The sequence below is a fragment of the Triturus cristatus genome, chromosome 2_1, assembly GCF_964204655.1.
Source record: "Triturus cristatus chromosome 2_1, aTriCri1.1, whole genome shotgun sequence".
In the NCBI taxonomy this organism is placed as follows: domain Eukaryota; kingdom Metazoa; phylum Chordata; class Amphibia; order Caudata; family Salamandridae; genus Triturus; species Triturus cristatus.
In genome coordinates this window covers 629,914,919-629,942,839 of record NC_140581.1, presented here as the reverse complement: position 1 = coordinate 629,942,839, position 27,921 = coordinate 629,914,919, and the positions used below count along the sequence as shown (strand labels likewise).

The window sequence follows — 27,921 nt, the reverse complement described above, 5'->3', positions numbered from 1 at the left end:
CGTGAGAATGTATGACTGTGGAATGCTGAAATAAAGGTTTTTGAACTTTAAAAAAAAAAAAAAGATTTGAACCCGCATGGGACTCCATGATTAGCCTAATTTGTTTTCCAGAACATAAATGTTGGTGCAATATAGATAACTCCTTTGAATGATCCTGTCCAAGGGTTCAGAGTTGCACTGTGTTTTGAGTACCTACCTACATGACCCATCTGCTTGGGTGGAGGATAAAGTTTACCCAGCTTGGCCTGGGTTAGCACATGTGTAGAGAGAGTGCTCGGATTCAACCTCACTGAGGTTCTTGTGAGTAGCAGAGGTTTATTAAGCCTACAGGTAACTAACTCATGCCACCTACTGAGAGCTTATTCAGCTCATAGATGGCTGTTAACGTGTAGTGGCATGGACTTCCCGTACCACTCCTGACAATTTATTCACCATGGTAATTAGGGTGCACAGAAGACGAGACTCAAACCATTTTATTTACCCATAGAAAATGGAAACATGTGAGACAGTAGTGTACCAATCCCTTACACAGTACAATAGAGATTCAATTAACAAAACATACAGTAATGTTTATCTGAGAGATGAGGCACCTTGAATAATGTTGTGGTGATATTTAAAAAGCTATTGCTTACTGTGGAAGTTTCTTTGTAACTAACACATCGCTATGCGTCAAACCACCGTTTTCTTAGGACAGAGCTTTATATGAGAAGAATTATGTGATTTAATGTATATAGTATTTAGACAGCTCAGGTTCACCAAGTACAAACCGGGCAAGTTTTGTTTCCAAATAAGAAATCAAAACTGGAATTCAGAAGCAGATAATATTACTGTTCTAAGTGCGTCAGAAATTGACTCTGTTCCACCTACCATCACCACCACCAACTGGAATCTGCTGTTGCAATATGGCCCACCAGGAAGACATTCAGAGGGGTTATTTATTTTTGTGGTTTTATATGATGCAAAATAAAACCTCAAAACAGGAACATGAAAAGCAACAGATATTCCAGTATGTATGATAAAAGCAAGGTCATCAAAACCTCATGAAATGCAAGGAGGTTATTAATGTCTTGTAAATTCTAAAGTAGGGAGTTCCAGAGTAGAGAGTTTCTGACTGAGAAAATGTTTTGCTGATGGACATAAATACGAAATATGGAGAATCAAGTAAGTTCATGACAGGTGAACACACAGTAGTCTTCGTAAGGCCATGTAAAATGAGGTACCAGATTTATCTGAGAGCATTATGTTGAAGTAGCCTGCCAGGAAGTAAAAGATGTGAACAGGCATCTTTCCATGACAGGTGGCAAGAGTAAGGGTTTGAGGACTGGGCGCACAAGGATGTGAGGACCAATGTTAACAAAGAGGACGGATGCTGAATTTCGCAGAACCTGTACTTTTTTTTAAAAAAAGAAAGTTGTTCACCAGAGCACAGCAATAATCCATTTTGTGTGAGATCAATGCCTAATTTAGGGTTTAATACCCAAATTAGAGTGAAAATTTAAAATTCAGAATCAGGTTTACATCGTAGTTGACACAGTATTGATGTGACCCTTGACGGAAAGGATTCATATTCTTGTTTTTTTCTTCTGATGGAGGTGCTGTGATTGAGTAAGATCTGATTGAGTCTGGAGATTTGCAGGTTTATGAATGTCCCTTGGATTAAGGACTTGGATTTCCTGATGTTGTGACCGTGGAGGTTGCATTAAATACATGATTGGATGGCTCTGGGAGTATCTCAGATTTGTTTAAGTTGCAAGAAAGTGTTACCAGTGTAGCCAATGTAAAGCTCGATATCTTCAACATACAAGTAAAAAAATTGAACTTTAGGGTTTTACGGTTAAATTATCCAGCATTATATCATGATAGCATTATCGTTATATGAATCCGTGAACAAAATGGATCTTTGCTTTATTTCACAAACTGAAGTTTCTGGGAGAGTAGAGAACTATAAAATTTGAACTATCATAATACTTATGGGAAATGTCTGACCACAGACTGAGGTTAGTGAATAAAAACCTTGCACTTCACAGTGCAAAATGCGGGAAGGAAGATCAGAAAAAGTACAACTGTTCCTTTCTAAGAATCTGGGTAAATTATCAATGGCTGTAACCATTACTGTTTCAGTGCCAAGAGCCGATCTGAATCCAACGTGACACGGGGTCAGACTGAAGTGACTGTTGAGTAAGACATGAGATTGGGAGGAAACAATAACCCCTACAGTTGTGACCATTGTAGTTTTCAAGAATGTTCGAAGATTAGTGTTTTGAACCATATCTTTTTCAGGTCATCACAGAACACTACTTAGGAGAAGCTCAGGTTACAGAGGGTAAGTAAAACTGTAGCAAGAATAATAGTGTTCTCCCTGAGAAGTGACAAGTGCTATCAGATAAAGGGTGAATCAGGAGGAATGAGTTTCCGGGTTAGAGTAAAGATGGCTGAGGAGAAGCCTTCTTGTTGTATGAATTGAGAAAATGTGGAAGTAAATTGAGGGGCTGGCAATCAGTCTGCTGGAGATCTGTCAGGAAGGGATTACTTGAATTTCATACCTTTATAGGATACGAAGAGCCTAATTTTGATAAACCATTCAACACAGAAGGTTAAATGGGGTGCAATACTAGTGGTACATTTTTTCTCTGTGAGCACCTTAAATAACTCACTGTGTAGCGTAAATGCCTTGCCATTCTAAATGCTAGGTGTTTGGCAAAGACATATATGCGAGCTGGTGGTAAGGAACCTGGAGTTTCTCCAATCTCTTTCTTTGCAAAGAAGTTCCTATTTTGTAGTGAGTAAGTCTCGTGAAAAACAATGTCTGTTGGCTGTATTATGTAGTTCGACTTTTCTTAATGTGACTATAGCATCAAGTCTCCCTGACATTACTACATTAAGGGGTTCTTTATAATGATATGGTTGGAGGTTATGTGCAATTTAGAACAGATGAGAGAAATATGGTGTTAAGAAGTAAAAAAAAAAATGTAAATCTTGCAACATTTTGTTTCAAAGTCAATATATTAAGAAGGAGGCCAAATTTCAGACACTTGGTAACAAGCACGAATACAAATGTCAGTCCTGGTTCGACACAGAGAGGTGCATTTTTGCTAAGCTTTTGTCTCAGCGGCCTCCATCAATTATCAATTCTAATGTTAGCCCAGAACAAGTTGGATTCTTCATGACAGGGACACTAGAGCCAGAACCAATCTAACTATCTCCCTGCCTGATATTGCGGAGACAACCTGGTACTAAGCTGCCATAATGCTTAAAAAGTGTTAGTCTGGGCTTATTAGTCATATTTCTGGGATCTAATAAGGGGAATCTTATTTCTCTGTGATGGACAAATAGCTAAAGTGAAAAGAGGAAGGATAAGAAGGGCCTAAAGCCAATCAGATTCGTATACTCCCTACTAACCAAAATCCCATGTAAACTGCAGCCTTTTTTGGTCAGTATTCTCAGAGATAAATGTGGACATATTCATATTTTAATATACACTCTGCTCTGTGAAATTAAATTAGGAGTTTGAACATAGCTCTTTTGCTTTCTCAAACCGTCCACCTAATCAAGGTTCTAATTTTGGGAGTTATGCTGCACATACATCAGCTGCTAAAAATAGAACCATAATATAAGCCCCCAACAAATTTAAGGGAAATCTGGAACAAACACTTTGTTTCAGCCTGAATACAGAGTTCCAGTAAACTTTGCTGATGGATGGAGTATCATTGATTTCCAATGTATTAAAACAAACACAACACAACAACATTCACTGAAATTTGACACATTCAAGAAAGTAAACAATAACCAACCTTCGGGTAGCTTAGTGGGAGGAGCGTTTTTTGCCCACGCATATAAAATATTAGACTTGTCTGTACATGTTCCTAAGTCGCAATCCCTGAAAAGAAGAAAAGGAAGGACATAATACATTAATTAATTTTATTGTTAAGCACACATTCAAGAAAAATAACTAGAATATTAACAAATCCATAAGAGGCTCTGTATGTGCTACCTTAGTGTTCTTGAAGTTGAAGTGAAACAAAGATCTTACCAGGTATCCCTCTCATTGAAGTGCCACCTAGGGCAGATATCTCTTTTGTTGCCCTAAGAAGCATGCTGTGCTTTTATTTGTTTTCTTTTACAGTACAGGATCCATGTATTTATAATCTTTGCAAAAATAGCTATATTTCCAAACACCTGATATGTTAGCGTTTTAAAAAAATATTTATTTAAACATTTTTAACACATGAAACAAAAGTAGCTAGCTATTCACGAACATTAAGCAACATCATATTAAAAACGTTAGACAAGCTTGCAGCACTATTTCCTACGAGCATTCATAGATGAGCAAATGATAAATACATCACTCCCTCAGATCTTTGCAGGTTCCTGTACCTCCCCTGTATAGTCTGTAAAATAAATCTTTATCATCACTCCAAACTTACACAACTGTTAACCATTTCATTTAAAATATTTTCCCTATCATTCTCCCTGTCCTGTTATGCACATCTATTTTTATTGTATTAATTAATATATGGGGGTGGCGTGACCAGTCACACAACATGGTGGGCATTCAGTCCTGGGGCTGCTGCCTGGCCACAGCGGAACTGCTACGCATCCAATCCCAACGCAAGCTCTGGGGAATTTGGAGACCCAGAAGGTGTTGCCTGACAATGCAACCCATTGATACTGTAATAACAGTTGAGAGAAGCTGGAGCGCAGTCGACTGTGAGAGCCGTGGGAAGCCACTGTGAAATGTCAAAAATGGCAGTGGGCTACATCAGAGAAAAAGCAGAGAAGGAGCGGTCGGCGGGATCGTGGCAGTGAATCGACGTATGGAATCAAAAAGTCCAGATGAAATGAAATGTGGCATTTATAAAGCGCAAACTGTCCCTCCCAGAGGAGCCTCCTGGCGCTGTAAGATAACGAGCTCCAGCAGTGAAGAGTTAGGATCTAGATGAGTGCAAAGCAAGATGGGTGTCTGAAGCTGAGCACTAGGAGAGCGAACCCCTCACACAATTCCCACCCACGGTCTTAGAAATGGGCCTAGAAACCTGTGGCAGGTGCAGAAAGGTAGGCCCTGAGATTGGAAGGCCTGAAAACACCAGTGAAATGATTAATTCAGAAAACATAAGAGAGGGTAACAGCAGCCCAGTAGGGCGGAGAGGCGGTCCCCACAGGAGTACTCAGAGCAACACCTAACTGCTGTTCCTGTCCCTCCGTGGGATCCAAAACATATAAGCAGTTAAATAAGGGGGACCCCCAACCAGTACTGGGAGTGTAGCTCGAAGCCTTGCTGACAAGGAAGCAACCTATGGCCATGACTAAGGAGTACAATGCTGCTCTAATGTTATGGGAGGTGACCCAACAGACTGGTCTTGATCATCCTACTTCACAAGCCCTTAACCAGGATCCTCTGGTGCAGGTGTGTGAGGAGAGAAGCCATAGAGCATCACAGGTGCTGGCCATGTGTGGTGGAGATGGGGAACTAACCAATGCTGTCAATGCTTGCAGTCTTAACTTCTGCAGCACCACTGACAGCCAGGGAGGATGTTGGACTATGGGGCAGAACTTCAAGATCAGGCCTCAAGTATTCCGCACAGATGGGGCAGGAATCAGCTGGAACAAATATAGAAAGGAGCACAGATGAGAACAAGGCCATACTGATACAAGGGCAAGTCAAGATGCTAGCAATGAGGAGGGCGTTCCCAGCCAATACAGAGGCTCCAGTGTCAAGGCAGCCATGCCTCAATCAGAGTCATGACTGGAGAAAGAAATACAACATTTTTGAACATCAGAGACATGCTCCAACAGGGGGATTCCTTTAAAGATGGTAGTGAGAAGTGTGAAATGGCAAGCTAGAAATTGGGGACGACATTGATGAGAGAATCTAAATTATCACCAAGAACTTTCTTCTGCAAGTGATCAAAGTGAGCTCGAACAAGAGCGGAAAGACATGCAAAAGGATGTAAATGAGCTGGGGGATAAGAGGAACTCCCTCGAAGAAATCTTGAGTAACAAGTAGACTACCGGTAGCCCCTGCTGTTGTAGATGCTACAGCTGATGGAACAGCGTACCATCCTGTTTCCGAACTGTGAAGACCAGAAAACTGCTCTAGGCATAATTACATCCTCATCCATCGTGAACCACAGGGCAGCATAAGAGACACCGTAGCGAAATATGTCTTGGGCCTGTTCAAGGCCCTACTTGAAAGTAGAGAGGAGGAAATGATCAAGCTGGACAGGGTCCACAGAACTGCTGCGCTGATGTCAAGCAGGAAAATGCCATGAGAAGTCCTGGTGAGGGTACACTTTTTCAATGAGTCAATAATGAGCAATGCCCATTAAGGGATGCAAATCTTATACAATGGTCCACAAATACAGCTCTATCACCATGGCATTGACCAAGTGCAAAGACTTCAAGCCGGTCACCGACTTCTTGTTATCCGAAGACATCAAATATTGCTGGGGTCACCCCTTCAAACTAATTTTCCAATGGCAAGGAAAGCGATATACTTTCTCCTCCCTAAAATACACTCAATCAACACTGGGAATTCTACTTGACAAGAATGCCGGCCGTCCCCCATCATGGGGCTGGCTGACACTAACTGCAGAAGAGATATGGCACAAGTCTCCAGCTGATACAGAGGCATTCATCCAGTGAGAGCTGAAATTAAAGCAAGCAGAGAGACGGTGCTCCAATATCTGTGCTGTCAGTGGTGATTCAGACATTTGGCATATAAGACAACTTAGACTGGTATTGTGAGCTGTAGGAATCCTGGTGGGGTGTTTGCCTTGCAGTGTCCACACTAGGGTGGAGTAGTGTTTGTAAATCACAAAGACTAGTGGTTCCCAAGTACAGGTGAAGGGCAGAGGACCATAGGTGACACAGCTAATCACTCCAAATCCATTGCAGTTTGAGGTCCTGATCAGTTGGTTCCGAGTGAATGTAAACACTGGTCTTTCAACAGAAGTGTTTGAGGTTTTCTTTTGAAGGGAGATTAGTTAAAGATGCAAATGAGTATATACTCGGAACGGTAGGGCACTGGATAGTGGGGAAAAGAAAGGATGAGGAGATGGGACCCCTACCAGGGCTCTAATCCACTACTCGTTGGCATCCACTTGCTTTGGCAGAAGGAGTGTCTAACCAATAGAAATTTGAGAGAGATTCCACGCATATAGGCAGGGAAGGCCTATCCAGGCACCACATTTAATGTCAATGGCCTAAATAGCCTGACGAAATGCCTATGCACCATACAGGAATTGATCATCCTGAAAGCAGAGATATGCTTTGTAGAGCAGAGACATCTCCTATGCACTGAAAATAAACAAACTCTAAACATTATCATGCTTTGGCCCTCATGAAGACAGTGGAGGTAGGAATACTGATAAACCAAGTTTGTTTTTAGAACTGTTGGCCAGGAAGTGAAGAGATGTGTACTGGATTGTAGTCAAGGTAAGATAGTCAGGTCACCCACTATCTCTGGCCACTATATATGCTCACAATCATAAGCAGGAACACTTCCTGAGGCATATCATTTGTAAGATTAGATTACAGAGCTCTCTACTAGAGAATTGTGATGAGAGGGGTGAGGATGTGAGAGAAAGAAGAAGGAAAACACGTGGCATTTCAGTCCTTCTACTACACACTGTACATACTAGAGTAGAAATACGTATCTGCGCTTCATCTTTGCATAACTTGGAGTGGCTGTAGGAGCCAATAACCTAAGAAGAATATCTGAGGGCTGTTGAAGGGCAGAAATCAGCAAAAGTGTGGGACATAATGGCTTTTCAGCTCTCTTTTATATAACCTTCATGCGGAAATGTGTCCCCCTCTTGACCAAAGTCTTCAAAGGGTTCACGGATCCTTGGGGAGAGGATGAGGCTTAACGGCTAGGGCAGTCTATCTCAAATCTGGGGAACCGGGTTCGAGTTTTGGCAATGATGCTCAACATCCAGTGATTCCGGGCAAATTACTTAATCTCGCCGTGCTTAACAAAAATGAATGTGTCCTTGTGTAACACTACTAGTGTTCATGCAAAGCGCTCTGATATCTGATACCTTCGGGTCCAGGTTGCATTATATAAAACTCAGAATATAAATAATTAAATAAATAATTAGGCCAGGTGGGTGACACACTCCATGGCAGAGGAGGTGATCTCCCTAGTTCCAAAAACTATGACAGGACAAATATAAACTCACAACCTATCCAGATAACATCTTCATAACATTAGAGGAGCCGTCACAATCCCAAACAGAAATAATAGCCCAACTGGAGACGCTTCAGGATATAGCAGGGTTCCTTATATACTCTAGCCTGCTTCTTGTGAGAGGGCCACGTATGATGAAACACCTTCAGTCTAACACCCTGTTTAAATGGTCAATGGGAGGCATTTGGTGATCTTAGTCGCAACTAATTGAAGCATGTGTGCATTCGAGAACTAACAGCCTTGTTTAAAGAGGTTAAAACAGGGCTCATGTGCCCCTGTAATCACTCTGTATCCTGGGTAGGACGAATTGAGGCCTTGAAGGTGAAGGTCCCCTATAAAATTGTATATACGTTTCTCACTCTCCTTTTAACTCATAGTGCTATCTTACAGAAACTCTTCAACTCCTTCATCCAAGCAGGGAAGACTAGATAGAGGCAAGACAGAGCAGGATTCAATGCACAAAGAGCCCTAAACACAAGAGATCGGGAGTCCCACACATGATTACCAGGTCCCCTAACTTCAATACATGATCGAATGGCTCAGAGTAGAGATGCAAAAATTGTGGTGCTTTACTGATCAAACCTGGCTAGGCACCCAATAGGTAAAGTCCCATGGGTATCAAGAGCCACTCGGGTTGGAACTTATTTATGCCGCCTGGTCACCAGGCTTACTGTTAAAGCATGTGACTACTTGACCTGAAGGTAGGGGTTTTAGTTCCTCCCATCCCCTTCACACCACTTTTTGGAAAAATGGACTTTACAAAAGGGCTGGGTAAGCAAGGTTTTCAGACTACGATAGACCAGAGGTGTTTTAAGTTGTTTGGTCTTGTCAGAGACTGTAAAATTACATTATTTGAGATTAGGAGCAAGTTTGGGAACTCTGAGGTGGAACACTTCCACTATACTCAGTTGACGAACTGGAGTATCCAGCAGGAGGTCTGCGAGGGGTCACCAAGGGAACTCACACCCTTTGAACGATTCCTACAGATGCGTTCTTCACCAAAACACTTGGGGGCATATGTATCAAACGATTTTGTATTCGCAAACGCTGCAAATCGCAAAAAAACAGCGTTTGCGAATACAAAATCGCAAAATGAGATGTATGAGGCATTTCAGCATTGCATTCTTAAGGAATCGCTAATTTTGCGATTTCTTAATTTTGCGTAAGCATTTAAGAAATCGCAAATTGCGATTCCTTAAATGCTATGTAACACGCACCCAAGTTGTGCGATTTCTCCTTAAGAAATCGCAAATTACCACCAACTTCAAGTTGGTGGTAATTTGCGATTTCTTTGAAAAATGCACTTTTTGGCATTTTTCAAAGTGCCATGTGGCACACATACATGCCCATAGGGCATGTATGTGCACCATATGCGCACACACATGCTAATTTCAGGGGTGCATCAGGGTGTCATCATGACACCCTTGCACCTTTGAAATTATTCTCAATTAGCGATTAGCAAATTGCGATTCGCAATTTGAGAAAGACTTCCCATTCATTGCTATGGGCCTCCTGGCCCATAGGAATGAATGGGAAGGTATTCCTTAATTGCGATTTCGCAATTTGCTAATTGCAATTAAGGAATTTTAAGAATTCGCAAAATTTGTGCGAATTTTTAGATGCATCCCGTTTTGCAATTCTCAAATAGCGATTCTCAAAAAATCGCTATTTGAGAATCGCAAATGGAGATTTTGATACATATGCCCCTAGGTTTCTAAAATCTATGCAGCAATTACCTCCACCATACAGCCACCCAACCACCCAGCCAACTACAATGGGAGAAAGAAATCTACATCATTCTAGACGCAAAGCAATGTAGGGAATAACCCTCTGTGCTAACAATTAAGCTAGGCATGAGCAAGGACAATAAGCAAAATGGAAAATTCTTTACAGGTGGCACTAAACACACACTAAATTGCACATAATAAATCGAGGATTGTCATAAGAGTGCTGGAAGGGCTGTGGGAAGAAGGCCACTATTCTACAGATTTTAATGTACCGTCTAAAATTAGACACGGTTAGAAATTAAGCCCTGGTAAGGATGCCACCTGGCTGGTTTTATACCGGCATGACTGGTATATTAATGTCCCTGCCAGTACAGAAATGTTTAAAAAAACACCTTAAGCCAGCATTATTTCCACTTTTCAGTAGATATTAATGGAAAGCACAAATGTGTTCTACAGCTGCCTTGATAACTCCAAATGATAATTAAAGTAAACAAATACAGAAAAGGCATGGTGCAAATGAATACAGACCATTTCATATAAAGTTCTACTTAAGAATTAGGTCCAGGCCTTTGCACAATCTTAAACATGTACAGATGGCCAGTATTTTTCTCTGGGAAAGGCGGCAACCTTAAGCTCTGGAAAGCATTGCAAAGGCAACAGGGAAGGTAGTGGATTGATACCCTTAGATGATTATCCTGGCCCAATTTTCCCTGGTGAAATACCTTCTACACTTGATCAGGGGTAAACGATCTCACATCTCTTCAGGGCTTTAAGAGGGATGAAAAAACTGTGGGGGTCTCTCATAGGGGAGTGGCTGATGTAATTAAGGGCGTGGCTTAAAACACTTAAGCTAAGCCCCACTGGTATTTTCCTGCTTCTGTCCATTCATCTAGATATGTAACACAAATAGTAACATTAAACCTACAACAAGCCAGGGTTACTGGCTTTCTCAATGGTTGTAAATGTCATAAGATAAATAAGCAACAACTATGAATTTGTTGTATATAATATTGAAAGTGCTTCCGTTCTTGTGGGCGAGGTTGTGGCTAAGGCTAGAGCTACCGACTTTCGAGCTGAGAAAACATGTTCGAGTCTCACGTCGGCTCAACATCCTGCGATTCAAAACATGAATATGTCCTTGTGTGATGTAACTAGCGCTCATATTGCACTTTATAAAACTGAAAAATTAGTCTCTTTGAAGCTACATCAAAAGCAGTGACAGATGGTACTATCCCAGAGTTAACCTTTTTTTCCCACGGGAGGGTAAAAATGGAGAGCCCGATAGCAACCCGTATCGGCACCTGCTTTTATGAACTGCCAGTGCTGAGCACCAGCAGGACCTTGCCCACTTAAAGCCCTGCATCTCTTACTGGCTGTGAAGCAACTGCTCCTTTCCTTATCAGGCATGGTGCAAGCCCTGAAGATAGATCTGTGGCTGCAGAAAGAGTGGGGTCTTTTGAGCTATGAGACAATAGCATTAGACCAGTGAAAATCAAAGTACAGCTCGGAGGGCGCATGCGGCCTTCCTGACCTCTACATGCAGCCACATGGTCAACAGCAGCACTGGGCTGTTGTTTATTCCAATCATCCCTAACATAATTTTTTTTTAAATAAACAGGCAAACATATATTTATTTAAAGGTTAATTGAAGTTAAGAAAGGAAGTAACTAGGGTGTCTTGCACCACTTAACTTTAGGAACACCAGTCATTTTTAAAGACACCTTGCAGCAAATGTGTAATAATATGATAAAGTCTCTTTAAAATTCAAAAGGTGTACTTCAGTACCATGCAGAACCGTTTCACCTTAGTATCAGATTATATAAGTGTATTTAGATTTTTTTTGTTATAAAGTCATAGTTTTCAAACATGAATTGAAAAACATTCATGCTTGCCCACACCCTGACAACAATGCCAATAGTAAACTAAGAGGCAATTCAGGTGTCATATGCACCCTCTGGGTGGCCTGGGATGCTATTGTACATGGACAACTTTATAGTTTAATAAATCAAACACAGTGCACACTCTGAAGTCACGTATTTCAAAGTCCTCTTTTATGTGATAATGAAGAAAAAGGAGGGAAAGTGAAATAAAACAATTACCTCGGATCGCAGAGTTTGGTAAAATGGGGAAGCTGGGACTCATCCCAGTGTTTCTGGTTTTACATTGTGCATTTCAGCCTGTAGATGTATATGCTTTGCTTGCCCTATACCCACCTTACCCTCCGACCCGGGTCCGACCACCACCCTGATGATATCAGTGCGGCCCACGGTCACGCCACAGATCAAACTTATTGGCCCCTATGAAAATGCTTGTGAGTACCCATGGGTTAGACAAAGAACGATTATTTACGAAATTATGGGGGAACATACTAACTTACCCAAGCCAAGATTACAAAGGTCGCACATGTCTGATGAGAATCAGAGTATTGGACTTCTTAGATAGAGGTAAATATATCCTGGATGACACAGCAATCCAGGGATATTCGAGAGCTAGATGAACAATACCAATACAACCTGGGTGGCACGATGTAAGGTGGAGGTGACAGGGGGGCTGCGAAAAGGACCTGCATAAAAAATACAGTTGTACCGATTGGGTGATGGGTGTCTGCCTTATGTTGTATAGACAAAATAAATTGAAATCTAATTAATGTTATTTGTAATGCTTAGACATGAAATTTTTGGGAGTGTAGCGCTTCACATATGACAGAAGGATACAGCAAACTGGATTTGTAACAAGGTGAATTTTATAGAAATGGAGAACAGTTTAAATGTGTTTTTTAAGACTAGCTCATTTTAATTGAGTCTGAGTTGATACCTGAATCTAGGAGCTCAACATGAGAAGGCCTTTATATATAACTATAGGTCTTGATTAAGTGTTCAAGTATAGGTTTTGTAACATGATCACATGAATGAGCGTCTGAGTACAATATCATTATGTAAAGCGGTGCATTAATTACTGTATAAAAGTACAGTATTCAATTGTTGTAATCAGTGGGTATTAAAATTCACCCTTGATAAAAGTTGCCGCAAATTGTCACTGAATCTCCACAAGCATCAATACTGCCATCAACTTGAAGCTGCAGAACAAATTTGCTGTGATGAAACATCCCTTATTGTCAGAAAGGACAATCAGCAGTTAAATGATGACCTACCTGAAATAATTAACGATTCAGCAGAAGAAGAGTTACTACCCTCCCCTAGGCCAGTGAGACTATGCACAAACTAAACGTGGGGGGAAGAATAGCAAAAAAAGAGTAGAAAAAGGACATTCTGTCCCGAATAGCATTGTGGCTATAGCTGATCGTCAGGAAGGTATAAGTGTGGCTGGTACTAATCTAAATATAAATACGGAGCAACTTGCCCTTCTCACTGATTCTATAGAAGCAAAGATAGAGGCAAAAATCATAGAATTGATGAAACCCCTGATACTCAAAATAGATACAGTGGCACTAGAAGTTGAGAGATTGGGTGGGCTGCTAGCAACATACCTGGCCTCAGCAGCGGTAGGAAGACCCAAGGTGGTGGACAAGAGATCAGTTGCTGAGGGGCAGGGAGCTGGTAGTGCAAATCCACAGCAAATTAGCCAACCAATATCTGTAATTGAGCCAGCCCCACCTGAGTCGATCTCCCTAACTACCCAGAATAAAAAGGCCACAGTAGATTTTGAGGGAACGCCAGCTCCCAGCTATGCAAAGAAAAATCACCATGCGAATCTCCCTCCTGATTGTGCACCCTATGTGGTCGTTCATACGAATGTCCCCCCCATTGTGTGTCATCCTCATCAGGCCTATGAGGAATCCCATGACTCATTAAAAAATAGAACAGTATCATGGTTAAATAAAAACTGCGGATTTCCAGTCACATTTGCTGACCAAATATTGTCATCAAGGAGGGTGAATTGGATTGAAACATCCAGAAAATCAACAAATGGTGACTGTATTATCATCAATTTTAAGCATCCCCAACATGTTGCCACAGTTCTATTAAGAGCGGCATCCTTAGTTCATAACGTGAATAGTATATGTGTACGCCCACTTGGTTACTTCTATACCCACCTGATTAAAGTCCCACGAACCCTGGGTCATTTAGAACATTCACCGCTATTCAGCCACTGTCCCGTAACGGAGTATATTTGCACAATGTTGACACTCAGTGTGGGAAAGGTTTTAATATCGCAACGCAGAATAGATTTGATACTCTTTCAGGATTAGAGTCATGTGATTGACGTGAGGTGTTTGTGGGTCAGGAAAATGGAAGATTGGAGGAAGTGGGATGCGCAGAGGTAACCCGGGCAAAACGGAGTCAGAATAATGTAATTTCATGGAATATAGCGGGTCTGGCCGCTAAGATGGAGGATTGCAATTGGACTAGGTACATTAAGCAGTATCAAATCATCTGCTTGCAGGAGACTTGGTCCACTGACTGTAATCACTTTCTCGAAGGGTATAAGGCTTATTATGTCCCTGCTATAGCAACTATTAGGGGCAGGTCCAAAGGGGGATTGGTTATATTCATTTCGGTTGCTTTATCTTGTAAAGTATGCAGAGTCTCAACAAGTAACACTGGAATTATTGGTCTAGTTTTAACGGGGGAAAACTGTACGGCCGGTGTGGTTAATTTTTATAATGCTATTAATTCTTGCCCAGCTCCCAGCCAGATAGTAGCATTGAATGTTTTTATTAATAGTTCTATGAAGGACTGTGCCCATAACCTCCTGATTATGGGGGATTTTAATGTTCATCCCTGTGGGGATCCACTCTTTAAAAGTATCACAGATTTGAACTGTCCACGATCCGCGGATCTTCATTTTGAACATACAATTGAGGGGGAACATCTAAATGATATGCTTAATGATCTGGACCTAACGACGACAATGGCATTAACTGACCCTAATATGCGTTTTGAGACACCGACCTTTAAGGGTCATGGGAGGGGAACCTTTATTGATTATGTATTATTAACATCATCAATGCAGTCTTTTGTGAGTTTCTTTACTATTGAAGTCAGTGAGTTTAGTGATCACAACCCACTCACTGTACATATGAGGGGTCCGTGGTTAGCCAAAGAAGGAATGAATCTTTCTTTAGGTAGGGTGAGTACGACAGATGGGAGATGTCGTTTGAGATGGTCCATGATCACTCCAGATCTGTTGTACAAAGAGATTAAAGTCGTCTGTGCAGATGAGATCACGGTTTGTACGCAAGAAGGTGCACAGCCACACAATGTCCTTAATGCGTTCCAAAGTTTAGCGGACAAGGTTTCAAAACTGCTGTCAGCTCCAGCAAAGAAGTTGGAGATCAAGGGACCTAAATGGTTTAATCAGGAATGCTCAAAGGCTGCTAGAAATCTAAGAATTGCATTGGCAGCCAAACCAAGGATAAAGGCAGAAGTTCAGTTATGCCGTAAGATATATAAAACTTCTATCGCCCGACACAAGGATTTCCTTAGGGAAGAGGCATGGAGTGAGATCCTTGATCCTTCTACTCTGCAGTGTAGCACTAGATTTTGGGCTGTGATGAGGAAACCCTTTTTGGTCCAGAAACAGGGTGATGGCTTAGAATGCCATATTGCTAAGGAGGACTTGGAAGCACATTATAAGAAGTTGTACTGTTGTTCGTCGGATGAGTCTCTTAGCTCTGCCCTCTCTGTCAGTGGTGAAACAATCAGTTTCAACAGAGGTGACGTTATTGAGGGCATTGTGGGCTTAACAGCTGGTAAAGCACCAGGGCCTGAAGGGATCCTCCCGGACCTGTATAAGTCAGAGCCTAACTTTTGGGCACCTATACTAGAGTCTGTTTTTAATGCTGCTGTGAAAGATGGGTGCCCGCAATCGTGGGGTGTTTCTACAATTGTCCCGGTTTTTAAGAAGGGGGACAAAGGTAGTCCACATTGTTACAGACCCATTTCACTAATAGACTCTATGGTTAAAATCGTAGGAAGAATTTTATTGTTGCGACTCTCTGACTGGGCAGAGGAAAAAAACATAATGTCTATTTCTCAGTATGGTTTTTGTAGAGGTCGCTCTACAATAACTCAGTGCCTTAATCTCTTTTTAATATTAAGTAAGTATACTATACTTCAAAGGGGCACCATCCATCTCGCCTTCATGGATCTGTCTTCAGCTTTCGACTGTGTAAACAGGGGAAAGCTGTGGCAGTCGATGAGGGAGAAGGGGGTAGACAGTGGTGTGGTTGATTTCCTGGCTGATTTACATAACAACACCAGAGCTAATGTGAGATACTCCTAAGATTTGAGTGTAACTGATAATTTTAGTATTGGAAAGGGTGTTCGCCAGGGATATATTTTGGCCCCCTTCCTTTTTAATTTTTATATTAATGAGCTAGATAGCGTGCTACAGAATGTCCCGGCTGATTGTCCTAGAGTCGGTAGGTGGGGAATTCCTATACTTCTGTACGCAGATGATGCGGTTTTAATTTCGAGAACTGCGAAGGGACTTCAATTACTCCTAGATGCTTTTAAATTGTTCATGACAGACAGGGATCTTCTGGTTAATAATTCCAAATCATTTGTCATGCAAGTAGGTCAGCAACCAAGGAGGACTTTTATATTTAAAATCGATGAAGCTATAAACCCCTTAACAAAAACGTTCTCTTACCTTGGGGTCCTCTTTGATACAAAACTTAACTGGGTCCCACACCTTGCAAAAAAGAAAGGTGAATTTGTGAGAGTTAATGCTCTATCTTTAATTTTGCTGCCAAATTAGGGAAAAAACCCATTTGTGCCATGTTAAAATTGTATAATGCAAAGTCAGTGGCAACTGCAATTTATGGCAGTGAAAGTTGGGGGTATGTTGGCGGTGAGCAACTGCAGATTGCTGATAACTCTTTTTTGAAGCGTCTTTTATGTGTGCCTGCAGGTACGCCTAACTTTGTCGTACATGAAGAGCTAGGGTCGCAATACTTAAGTGATATGTTCTCTTTACGTCCCTTGACCTGCTGGCTTAAATTATGGTTGAATCAGGATATTCCATTAACGCATTTGATTGTGAGGGATTTTTTGGGTCAGGATAAGGTAATGTGCACCCCTTGGATAAAATATCTGAAATCCAACTTTGCTAGGCTTGGTCGTCTAGAATTGTTTGAACATCCGAGTAAAATTGTAAAAGGGGACCTGGAGCTCATTAAACGGGCCTTCCTTATGGATAGGAGGATCCGGAGGGAAGATGTGGAGCTCCAGAAACAAAGCATGAGGAAATTTGCCATGCTGAAAACTTGTGAAACTATAGAACCATACCTGACTTGCTCACTGACCTCACATGAAAAATTTTTGCTAACGAGGTTTAGGTTAAATCTTTTTCATCATCTGTTGATTAGACCAAAAGCGGATATTTTTAATAAATTGGCAGCACCCTGCGGCTGCGACGAAAGTCTCCGCAGGATATGCTGCATTTTATATTTTTATGTAAGTTTTATGAATTCCCACGCAAGCGCTATCTGGTAACTCTTTTTAAAAAACTTGATTTTACACAAATCAGACCGGCACTTATGTACTTACAACTGCTGCACAGTGACCGTATCCTCCAAATGAAGGAATTTTTTTAATTAACTGTTAATTGAGAAATTGTCTGGACCGGTAATAATTCACTGTGTATTCTGCACTATTTTTGTCCTCAATTTTAGTAATGAATCTATTTTGTGGAAGAAAGTATATTTATTCTGGCACTTTACTTGTTATGTGTTTATTATATGCGTGACATGTAGTTTATAATGTATTTGTACTTTTATGGTTTGTAAAAGAACCGAAATAAAGTTTATTGATTGATTGATTGACAATCAGCAGTAAAATCTTCTCCTTTTAGCAGATCAACTAGCCTAGCGGTATACACATATCCACTGCTGAAGATACGCCCAAGCAGCAGTAAACAAACATCGTCTCAATCAATGTAAATACCTGTAAATGAACTGTACACATTCACTAGTTAGGAGAGCAGAAAAACAAAAAGGATTTTTTTTATTCTATAATGTGATGGAGACAAAGATTTAATAGGATAAAAAGAAATCAAGACACTATTTGGTGATGCACAAATGATAAATATTCACTGAAACCCAAATTATATACATTATCAGTTGTGTGCAATATAGTTCTAGCAGTACAACCGTATGTCTGTGCAAATTTAGTGACCATTTCAATGAAAAATGTGGAATCTGTAATGATAGTGTGCTACCACACAATGCTTCTGTTACAATAAAAAGCACCTGCCTCACGTCCAATAAAGCTGGGTGAGTAGCAATAGTTAGCAGCTCTAAAATGTTTGGGAAGCACTGATCCAGACCTCTTGGGCACTGCACAGTACACTGAGGTATCAAGTGGAGTGAAACTGACAACTAGTTCTTTAGCCAATGGAGTAATTCACCCAATCTAATTGTAGCATAACATTTCTGACGGTGTCTTGCTGTTGCAAAGAGAATGTTTTTTGGGACAAAACGTGGTGTTCAATATCAATTTACAGGTTAAGAAAAGAGATTCTGATGAGGCAAGAAAGACGATAATAAGAATGACTGTGGGGAAAATGTGTGAGTGATCAATCATTCACTTTATAACCAATTTACGATTCAATGTGTCTCCTGGTTGGGAATGCATCTCCAGTCTGTACCTTACATATTATTATTTACAGTAGCATATTAAATACAGAAAGTAAATAAAGTATAAAATTCATCCAATGAGGACTTTCCGGCCTAAGGGAAGAACGGCTGTGTGTACACTCACATTATTTTCTTAGTATACTATACTACACTTCTGAATGCGAATCTTTCTATTCAAATATATATAAAAAAATAGTAACATTACAAGTCTGAGATCATTACGATATCCATAATTGGAAACATAAACCACCGCAGGACACTTCGTAGAAAATGAGGAACACTGTTTGGATATATTTTACTTTTGGCCTCCAAAGGAGTTTCAGCACATTTGGATTCCTTTTATTTTTTATTCCACATTGTTATTCATCAGGGCTTTGTGAACACAGGGAATAAAAACATAACAGTACATTCTAAGACAAAGAGAAGCGGGAACATCCCACAGAGAAAATCAAGGAATTCAATTTTCGATATTCACTATATAAAAGAGGGGAAAAAAGGGGTTATTAATTTCTCTTTTTGGACAGCAAGCAACACTAGACTACTCGATCAACTTCATGTATTAAGAGACCAAAGTGTGTCTTTGACTTTGTCTCAAAATGTATGCAAGCTTATTGTTGCAAAACCCTATGACAAGACATTCAGAACGGAGATATTCCAATTTTCCACAGTAATCCTGTATACATTGTGAAAGTCCTGGGCCCAAACCTTATCTTTTATCCAGAACAGGTTTTTGCCTCAAAGGGCCTCATGTGATATGTTGGGACCGAAATGTTCTCTGCATGGTAAACGTGCGTGTATCACTATCCTGGGTGACTTGCCTGTATGTGAAAATGACATCTCCTGACTTTTTATTGGCCTAGCTAACACACTTGTGAATGTGCCTGTACACGCTGAAGCCAAGGCCCAGAACATGATCTTGGACCTGAATACAACACTAAATGTGCCCTCTTTTATGACATAGGACTACTATTTGTGCCATGGATTGCTGAGATAAAGCGGTGGTGCCAGCACACCCATTTTTGAGAATTAATAGCTCTGAACAGACCTTTGTTTCTGCTTGAGTGGGAAATAGGGTTGCGACCTTGAAGGTTTTATTCCAACATTTTAATGTCCAAATGTTCACCTAAAGCTGGTATTTTTTACATGTGTCAGTACATACTTTAAAGAGTAAATGTAAGCAGAAATACTTTTAAATGTGTTCTACAGCTGCTCTGATGACCCCTGACTGATTATTAAAGTAAACAATGACAGAAAGGTTGGTCCGCTGGTTCGCGGCTTCGCTGCGGGAGCACACTGCGGTCGATCTGGGCCAGCTCAGCGTCAAGTGGGAGCGGGACCTGGGGAGGCCATTCGCGGATAAGGAGTGGAAGAGGGTTCTTAAAGGCCCAGTGCGTGCCCCAGAAATATGCGGTTACGCCAAATCCAGCTGTTCATAGTGCACAGGGCCTACCTCACACCTGAATTGATTAACAGGTATTTTCACCGCGATGACGCACTCTGCCCTAGGTGCGGAGAACCGGGGGCGGGGTTCTTGCACATGCTGTGGAGCTGCCCTGGGTTGAGCGCCTATTGGAGAGAGGTCAATGGGCTGCTGCAGGGGAGTATCGGGCCGCAACATCCCATTTGACTGGACCGTGCACATTTTACACCACTTCCAGAGACCACCCAAAGATAAGGTAACGTCCCGATTCCTGGACCTGGGGCTCGTAGTTGCAAAGCGCCTCATCACCAGGATATGGAAGGCACATGACTCACCACACATACGGGCATGGAGCTCCTCATTCCAGGCGTGGGCTAGGGCGGAGGGGACGGCCATCCGCAGGGAGGAGACCTTGGGGCTGCGGAGAGAACCTATGGCGGATCGCTGGGAGCAACTACTTGCTGAGCTCCGGCGTTTAGAAGGGGAGGGACACACGGGCCTTAAGGGGATGGCTGGAAATGCCTGCACGAGTGACGGCGTGCAATCAGCTGCCCCGTAGATGGGATAGCATAGTCCCTGATGCTTCTGACCCGTAGATAGGGGCGCCTGCGGCCACATGGGGACGGTTGCAATCTTGGGGTTGGGGGGGGCGGTCCTGGGGGTGACTGGGGGGGGGGTCGTGGGTGGGACACGGGGGGGAGCACTATGTGTACAACTATTTCGGCTGCCACTGTTCTGAGTTTTTCTTTTTGACATGTTTACGACTCATTTGTTCTCAACGCCTAAGTTGCTTGGGTGACACACATTTGCATGTACGGCTAAGTGGCTGGTATATGGTGGCTGCTGCCCCTCTTTAAGAGACAACACCGGAACTGATGAGGTACATGCACACGGCCCCCGGGCAGGTTGCGGTTGGTACATTTCTTGATTGTGGGGGATGTCTAGCTGGCTAGGCCAGACACGGATCAGCAACTCGCATAAGTTCATATACTTCTGTGTGTAATGTATCCTACCGAAACATGTGTTCATTCTTTGCTATACATAAAAAAACAATAAAAACAGATTTGCAAAAAAAAACAATGACAGAAAGGCCACGATGATCATGAATATGGACAAATCATATAACGTTCTACTAAAGAATTGCGTTAGGCCTTCGCAGAATGTTAAAAAGTGAACAGATGGCCGGTATTTTTCTCTGGGAAAGGTGGCAACCCTAACAGGAAGTGCCATCTATTAGCCATACTCATGTAAATTTCTGCTTAAATGTATGCAACCCCCAGACCCTTGCACTGACAATTCATGTGTGTGACAAGTGTGTGTATGCAGGGTGAATGAGTGACACATGTATGATAGCAAACTTCCATGTGTGGTCAGAGTATGATTGCTGGGACCAGTGGGATCAATTTTGGATTGCCCTGCGTTAGCATGGCACAAGATGGTGGGTATATTACACATTCCCCAGACCGTGGAAGTATATTGCCTGGATTCTTTAAGCTGGAGGATAAGACCCAGGCACTGAAGTGATGGAAGATAGAAACAGGGCTACCATTAGAAATTTAAAGAGGACCTTTTAGGAAGGGATTGTTATTTGGTCTTTCCTGAGCACTGTCATTTGATGGATGGTAAGAGTACAAGAGTGAGGAAGCAGATTCTGTTGTTAAAAGTGAGGATGTTTCTAGGCAAAGGTTGCCCTTTGGTCCATCACTGATTGCTGCTTCAAGGCAGACAATGGCAGCCAGCTTCAGAGGCGTCACACACCTTTGTGGCCATGTTTTGGATACTCCTGCTTGGAGCCAGCATCATAACTACCTGCTGTGAGAGCCCTCCCCATGCACAAACACTGTGTCTGAGAAGAAACCCAAAATGACATTTGAAAAAAACCCAACCTAAGCCAGTTCTGAAACCTTAGATATTGGATCAACATCGCAGTCTACAAAATTACTATAAATTTGGGATTCAAGCCATCCTATTTTGCTTTAGTTACAAGTTCTTCTTCAGCAAGGAAGAGTGTTATCTGCAGAGTACTCAAAGAGATGCTGTGGGACCAGGTTTGGCGCTTCCATGACAACCAATCTACCAAAGGTGATGGGACATTAACTGAAGTCTGAACTACTTGCTAGAGAAACTGTGGGTCTGCTTAGTTTTAGCCTGCCAGCCTGCTCGAAGCAGAAAATAGAGTGCCTGACCCTGCAGGAGGAAAGCCTGCTCAGCAGAAGAAGCCCAGCCATGTTCCCGGCATATGGAGCACCCAGAAGAAGTCGACTACCATCAAGAGCAGAGTCAGTGTCGTCCCAAGCCATATGAGGCCTCCAGTTCAAGTGGTGAACAGTGTCAAGAAACTACAATCCAGAACAGCTCACCATCTGGCACCTCTACAGCTTGCCTGAGGGATTTGGGATACTTTTGCCCAATGAGTGGCACCTCCTTTGGAAGTTATTATGACGTTGTAGCAGATGACAAGCCTCTTTACCCAGAGGCTCCAACTGCTGGGGACGAGCACCCACAATCAGCTCTGCCATGTTGTTAATCACACAGACTTGAGGGAGGAGTAATGCCGCCACCCAAGGTCCCAAGCCGGTGACAAAGACCCACTCAGTAGTACCCTGGGAGATAATACAACAATCGTTGTTAGGAGCAGGTGGGAGCTCAGTGGTCTGCCGCTGGCTCCTGGTCATAGGCATTATTGTCATATTACCCTACTCATTAGCTCGCTGTATTTCCCTTATTCCATATTCACTGTTCTCCGGGTCAATAAATCTATCCTGGTTAAGAAAATGCTATGGGAGAACAACTGAAAGTAGAAAAACAGGGAACAAAAATATAGATGGTAGAACAGGGATGAAAGTACAGAAAAAATATATAGTACTAAGAAATTTAGCCCAAAAAAGGTGGCTATAGGTTACACCTGCTAGTCCAGTGGATACTGAAATGGACATGCAAACTATCCAGAACAGTCATGATATACAGCAGAATGAGTGCAGGGGGCACAGTGTGAGCACAATTAACACAATGCCACAATAGGGGCGCTGATAACCCCAATATTATGCTAGAAAAATTGTCTTGAGGCTCTCACCACCTCCTTGCATGTCGGTTTGTTGGGGAGGTCTCTGCATTTATATAGCCGCTCAATGGTACTTCATAGATGCCCATTTGTGGCTTCCATTGACTCTGGTGCACTCAAGATCTCTTTGGCCTCCCACCTCCGATTCACTATCTCTGCTAGAGAGGGAGACCAGCCCAGCCTAGTCACTTGAGATACTCCCAGACCATACCAGACAAATACAGTGCTAAGACTACCCCATCTCATCTTAGCCTGCTCTGCTGCTTCTACAACCGCACATCCACACTAGGTCCAGCTTCTCCTGGTACAACACGCTGACATCCTGCACACATTCATGTGTAAATGAGCGGGCATCCATCTTGGACTTCTTTCACTTTAATTAAGCTTGCACAGCACCATTTCTTAGATATGTTATTGACCCCGTTTCAAGACCAAACAAGCGTTTTCAATGCAATAGGTCTCGCATTATTAAAGTTTGAGCTGTTGGCATTGCTAATAATAATGCAACACCAATAGCAGCTCAAAGATTCAGTAATGTGAGACCTATTGCATTGCAATTGTTTTTTTGGGGTTTTTTTTTTATAGCACGAACTTGAGTGAAAGTTGTGTATTTTTGTTGCATTGAGTACAGTGTAATTATGTGTTGTGTTATTATGTGGCACAGTGGTATTGTGTGGAATGTATTTATCTTGCATTAAGTAGAGAGTAATTATGTGGCGTGCAATTATGTAGTACTGAACCACATACACAACCACACACACACAACCACACACCCACACCACACACACAACCACACACAACCACCCCCAACCACCCAACCACACACAACCAACCACAACCACACACACAACTACACGCAACCACACAAACAACCACACACACAACCCCACACACAACCACAACCACACACACAACCACACTTTTGCATTTGCAATGCAATAGGTCTCGCAATAGGTCTCGCATTACTGAAAGTGTGAGCTATTGACGTTGCATTATTAGCTGCAACGCCAGTAGCTCAAACTTTCACTACTGCAAAAACTATTGTCGTTTTAAAGACTGTGTGGTAAATTATGTCTTCCCCCCTCACTGCTTCTGCCTGCTCACCCACTGGGTGCAATCTCACTCAATGCTTAAAGATGGATGAAAGGAGGAGGGGTGTCTGTAAAACAGCAGAGGCCAAAAAAGCGTAACTAGAAAATCTTCCCAAGAGGCCGGATCTGTGCATTTCATGCCAAGGCTTACATACAATATAAAAACTGAAGTCCTGTGCCTCGACGCTCTCGCAGGCCCCCTGCGAGTTGTGCCTGTGCGTCCAGACATCACACAATCACCCCCCCTTTCACAACGCTGCCTTGTGCACTCTCGCTGTGTGAGACACCAACACCTTCATCTCTACGCATCCCCATGTGCACGTCACGCACCACGGCCTTCCTCTTCAGCACCGTCCGTCCACTCTTGTCGTTCTGCTTATACTTCCTTGTGTGAGCGCCACTTCACTGTGCCCTCACTCCCACGCCCCGCTCCGTCTTTCTCTCTCCTCACCTGTAAATAAAGCATTTTATTCTCGTTTGCTGTACCCCCTTCACAAACGTTCCTTTAGAATCACATTTAAATGTAAGTACGTAACCATCGCTCTGCACGCTCTGCCTAGAGGCCAAGGATTGCATGAGCAAGTCGTCTGAGACTGTACACCTCTGTATCCCACTGGCAGGCACGGTGAGACACTCGCACTGCCTTCAGCCTCAGCTCAGAGCTCTCAGTCGTGACCCATTATAAACCCATCCAGAACCAGAGCTCTCCCAGCAAAAATCATTAACGAGGATGAAAGGCAGAGTAGCCGTGCCAGGATTCTAACTTTTAAGCATGATGTGGATACATTAGTTCACTGAGCCTCCAGACCCAGCAAAGGCACTTATAATTTGCCTTCCCTAAAATAAACACGATAGCAGCACGCCTAACTTAGCATAACATACTAAACACAACCAATCAAACTAAAACCCAGAACAATGTGAAAATGGCACCCAGATCAAGAAAGCCAAATAGCGCCATGCTGATAGTAAAGGCGCTATACAAGTACTGGCAACACAACATGTGTCATTAAAGCAAATCTTCATCCATTCCTTTGCATTCCCCCGAGCCTGCCACTGATGGCTGAGAGGTCAGCATTCGTCCCAGCGTGACGTCTAAGCAAGCCGAGTATTGATGGAAACCGACACAGAAGCATGAACGGCTTAATTTTGTGCACCTGCCGACGAGGCTCTATTCAGGGCCTGGAATGTATTTAATTAATTATGGTGGCTTACTGTGGGATACATGCTAACGCAGCCGTCTGCAGTCTACCTCCCCCCTCCACACACACAACGTCGTGACGCATCACCATTTAAATAAAGCGAAGAGAAATGACACAACACCCCGAACACGAACAGGTTAACGGCGAAAAAGAGCCGCAACACAATGAACACAGAAACAAGGTTTGAGCAGGTCGTGCATGGCAGGAGTCTAGCAATTTAAAGTCTAGATTGAAAGAGAAGCTTCAGTCGGAAAAGGCCCTCAGTGAAAAATCCAAGTACAAAGCTAAAATATTTACAATTTGAGTAACTGGTTAACTAAGATATAACTGGTTAACTAAGATCAAACTGTGCGCACCTGATAGAAATCCAGTCGCCGTTATTCTCAAGCATCCCTAAACGAGACGTGCTTTCAATTATCGCGCCTGTGTCTGGGCACGATAATTGAAACCACATGGCCTATTGGTGTCTATTACGCGCACCAAGTGCGTAATAGACACCAATAGGCCGTGGGCGGAGCAACGCGCCCGCCTTTGGCCAATTGCATGCAGTCTTTTATAAAAAGACGCGCGCAAAGGCCAATGGGGTCGCACAAAAGGAATCGCACACGCACTAGCATGTGCGATTCCAGGGTCGATTTCTGGACCCCGGACAAAAGGACTCTCGCCTGCGCGAGCACTGCTGCGCAGTGCAACGCAGGTCGCGAGACCTAAAAACATTCACATCACTTCTGTTGCAAATTTTCCACTCCACCCTGCCCAGACGGTATGCGGTTGAAGAACATGCAGTAACAATTATTCTCAATGACAGTCTTTGAGTTATGGTGCGAGCCTAGAAATGACTCACTCTCTTTAAAATGCCTCTAGTCTGTTGATCTAATGTGCTCAGAAATTAACTTTCTTTGAAAGTTTAATTTAGTGAGGAAATAGCATTACATACTGCAAAGAGGAAAGAACACAACCTTAAGTGAAGCAAAGGTTCAAGTGCAGGTGGAGTCAGTATTCATACAAGGTATACGATCACCCAAAAAGGATCCCGGTCGTCAGCAAAGCATACTGAGCAAACGGGAGGAGAACTAAGCTGAGCTAAATGTTCCCCAACCTTGATTGGAGAAACTGTGGACCAAATGAGTTGCCCATCTGAACAGCAATGGTGGCAGCCTTAAAGACAGGCTCCTTCACCACAAGGGGGCAGTGCAAACAGGCCATATATGTTGCACCTTGGTTGCACCTTCAAGGCTGAAAAATTAAGCAAGAAGCCTCTTTCTGCACCAACTCGAACCTCTGTATCAACTAATGTGGTAGCCCCAAAAATTATCCTTGCCATTGTTATTTCAAGGCAAGATTACGGGTAACCACCATGTTTTGTAAATAGGTGCATAAATAGAAGGAGACTTTCTCTTAATGCTTTGAGAGCAGAAGTGCTGCAACCTTCTTCACTTAGGGAATGAAAGACATTGTAGAACTGAAAAGGAAATCCAGATTTCAAATTGAAGGTCCTTTGACACAAGACAGCACAGGGAATTCTGTGAAAATTTGTGAAAGTTTGACATCATTGCATTCTGACAAATGTAACCAATCACAGCGAGTCTAAAATGTAGTCGCTGCAACCATGATGTATGAGATTTTGAATGACCTTATTAGTTACATTACAGTATAGATCTACAGACTGTCCGGCTTTTTCAGTGAACCCCATGGTTTCACTGGTGTGAGTGTGCCCCGCATCAGAACTCTATGGAGTGAATCTGCTGCCCGGATTCAATTAACTATATAATCCACATTTTGCTGCACCTAAACTGCATCAACAGCTGTAATGATTAAAATCGAGTATCTAGTCACAGTAATGAAAATATAGCTGGGTATAACAATAAACAGAGGTAGCAGAATCTAGTTTCCGGTGAACAGCAGTAGCCTGTCTCCACAATTACGAATGGCTTAGCAACAGCTGCCAGCATCGAGTTAATGAAATGCCGTCTGTCCTACGTTTTGAGGACTCGCAAGAGAAGGCCCCACTTCAACAAAGATAGTTGACTAAGCTGCTAAGTAAGAGAGAACAGTTGATGTTTACAGGTATATGCAGAATTCAGATTATTTTTAGAAATAAAAATGATGAGGAGTCAGTTCCTGGAAGAAATACAAATAAACCTAATTAAATTTTACGATGAGTGTGAAAACATCACAAGAAAATGTACAGGCTTCTTAAAAGATGGAAAGTGCCCAAAACTAACCTTCTTCAGATCAGTTAGTAGATTCTGCCTTCACAGCACCGAGGGCACTGCACAAAAATACCTTTAGCCTTTTACTGAATCAAAGCAACAAGTGTAGAGTAGAACATCACTCATGATAAAACTTAAAAGGTCTGTCAAATAGGGTGCAGCTGAGCTCAGCACAACTGTGAAGATATGGAAGGTGAAAAAGAAATATGTAACCTGTGGAGCCATGTGTACAAAAAATGTATTTCCGTTAACATTTCATAGCTGCTATGGCAACAGGATGGATAAACCCAAGTCTTTCTAAATACATAGGACCATGTGTGAGCATTTATTTTCTGTGAGTCCAGTGAGAATTGTTTAATATTAGTTACATCTCTTACTAAACGATGTTATTAACATCTAAACAGAAATGTAACTCTTTGA

At 42.3% G+C, this 27,921-nt stretch overlaps 1 protein-coding gene across 9 annotated transcripts in view; it reads right to left on the bottom strand.

Moving 5' to 3' along the window:
• The window catches only part of PAM (peptidylglycine alpha-amidating monooxygenase), a 1,234,044-nt gene that overhangs the window by 494,974 nt on the left and 711,149 nt on the right, over positions 1-27,921 (bottom strand). For all 9 annotated transcript variants that reach the window (XM_085632559.1, XM_085632564.1, XM_085632562.1 and 6 more), the window contains one exon: positions 3,792-3,877. In XM_085632559.1, coding sequence (XP_085488685.1) covers positions 3,792-3,877 — 86 coding nt within the window. The remainder of the gene's footprint in view (positions 1-3,791; positions 3,878-27,921) is intronic.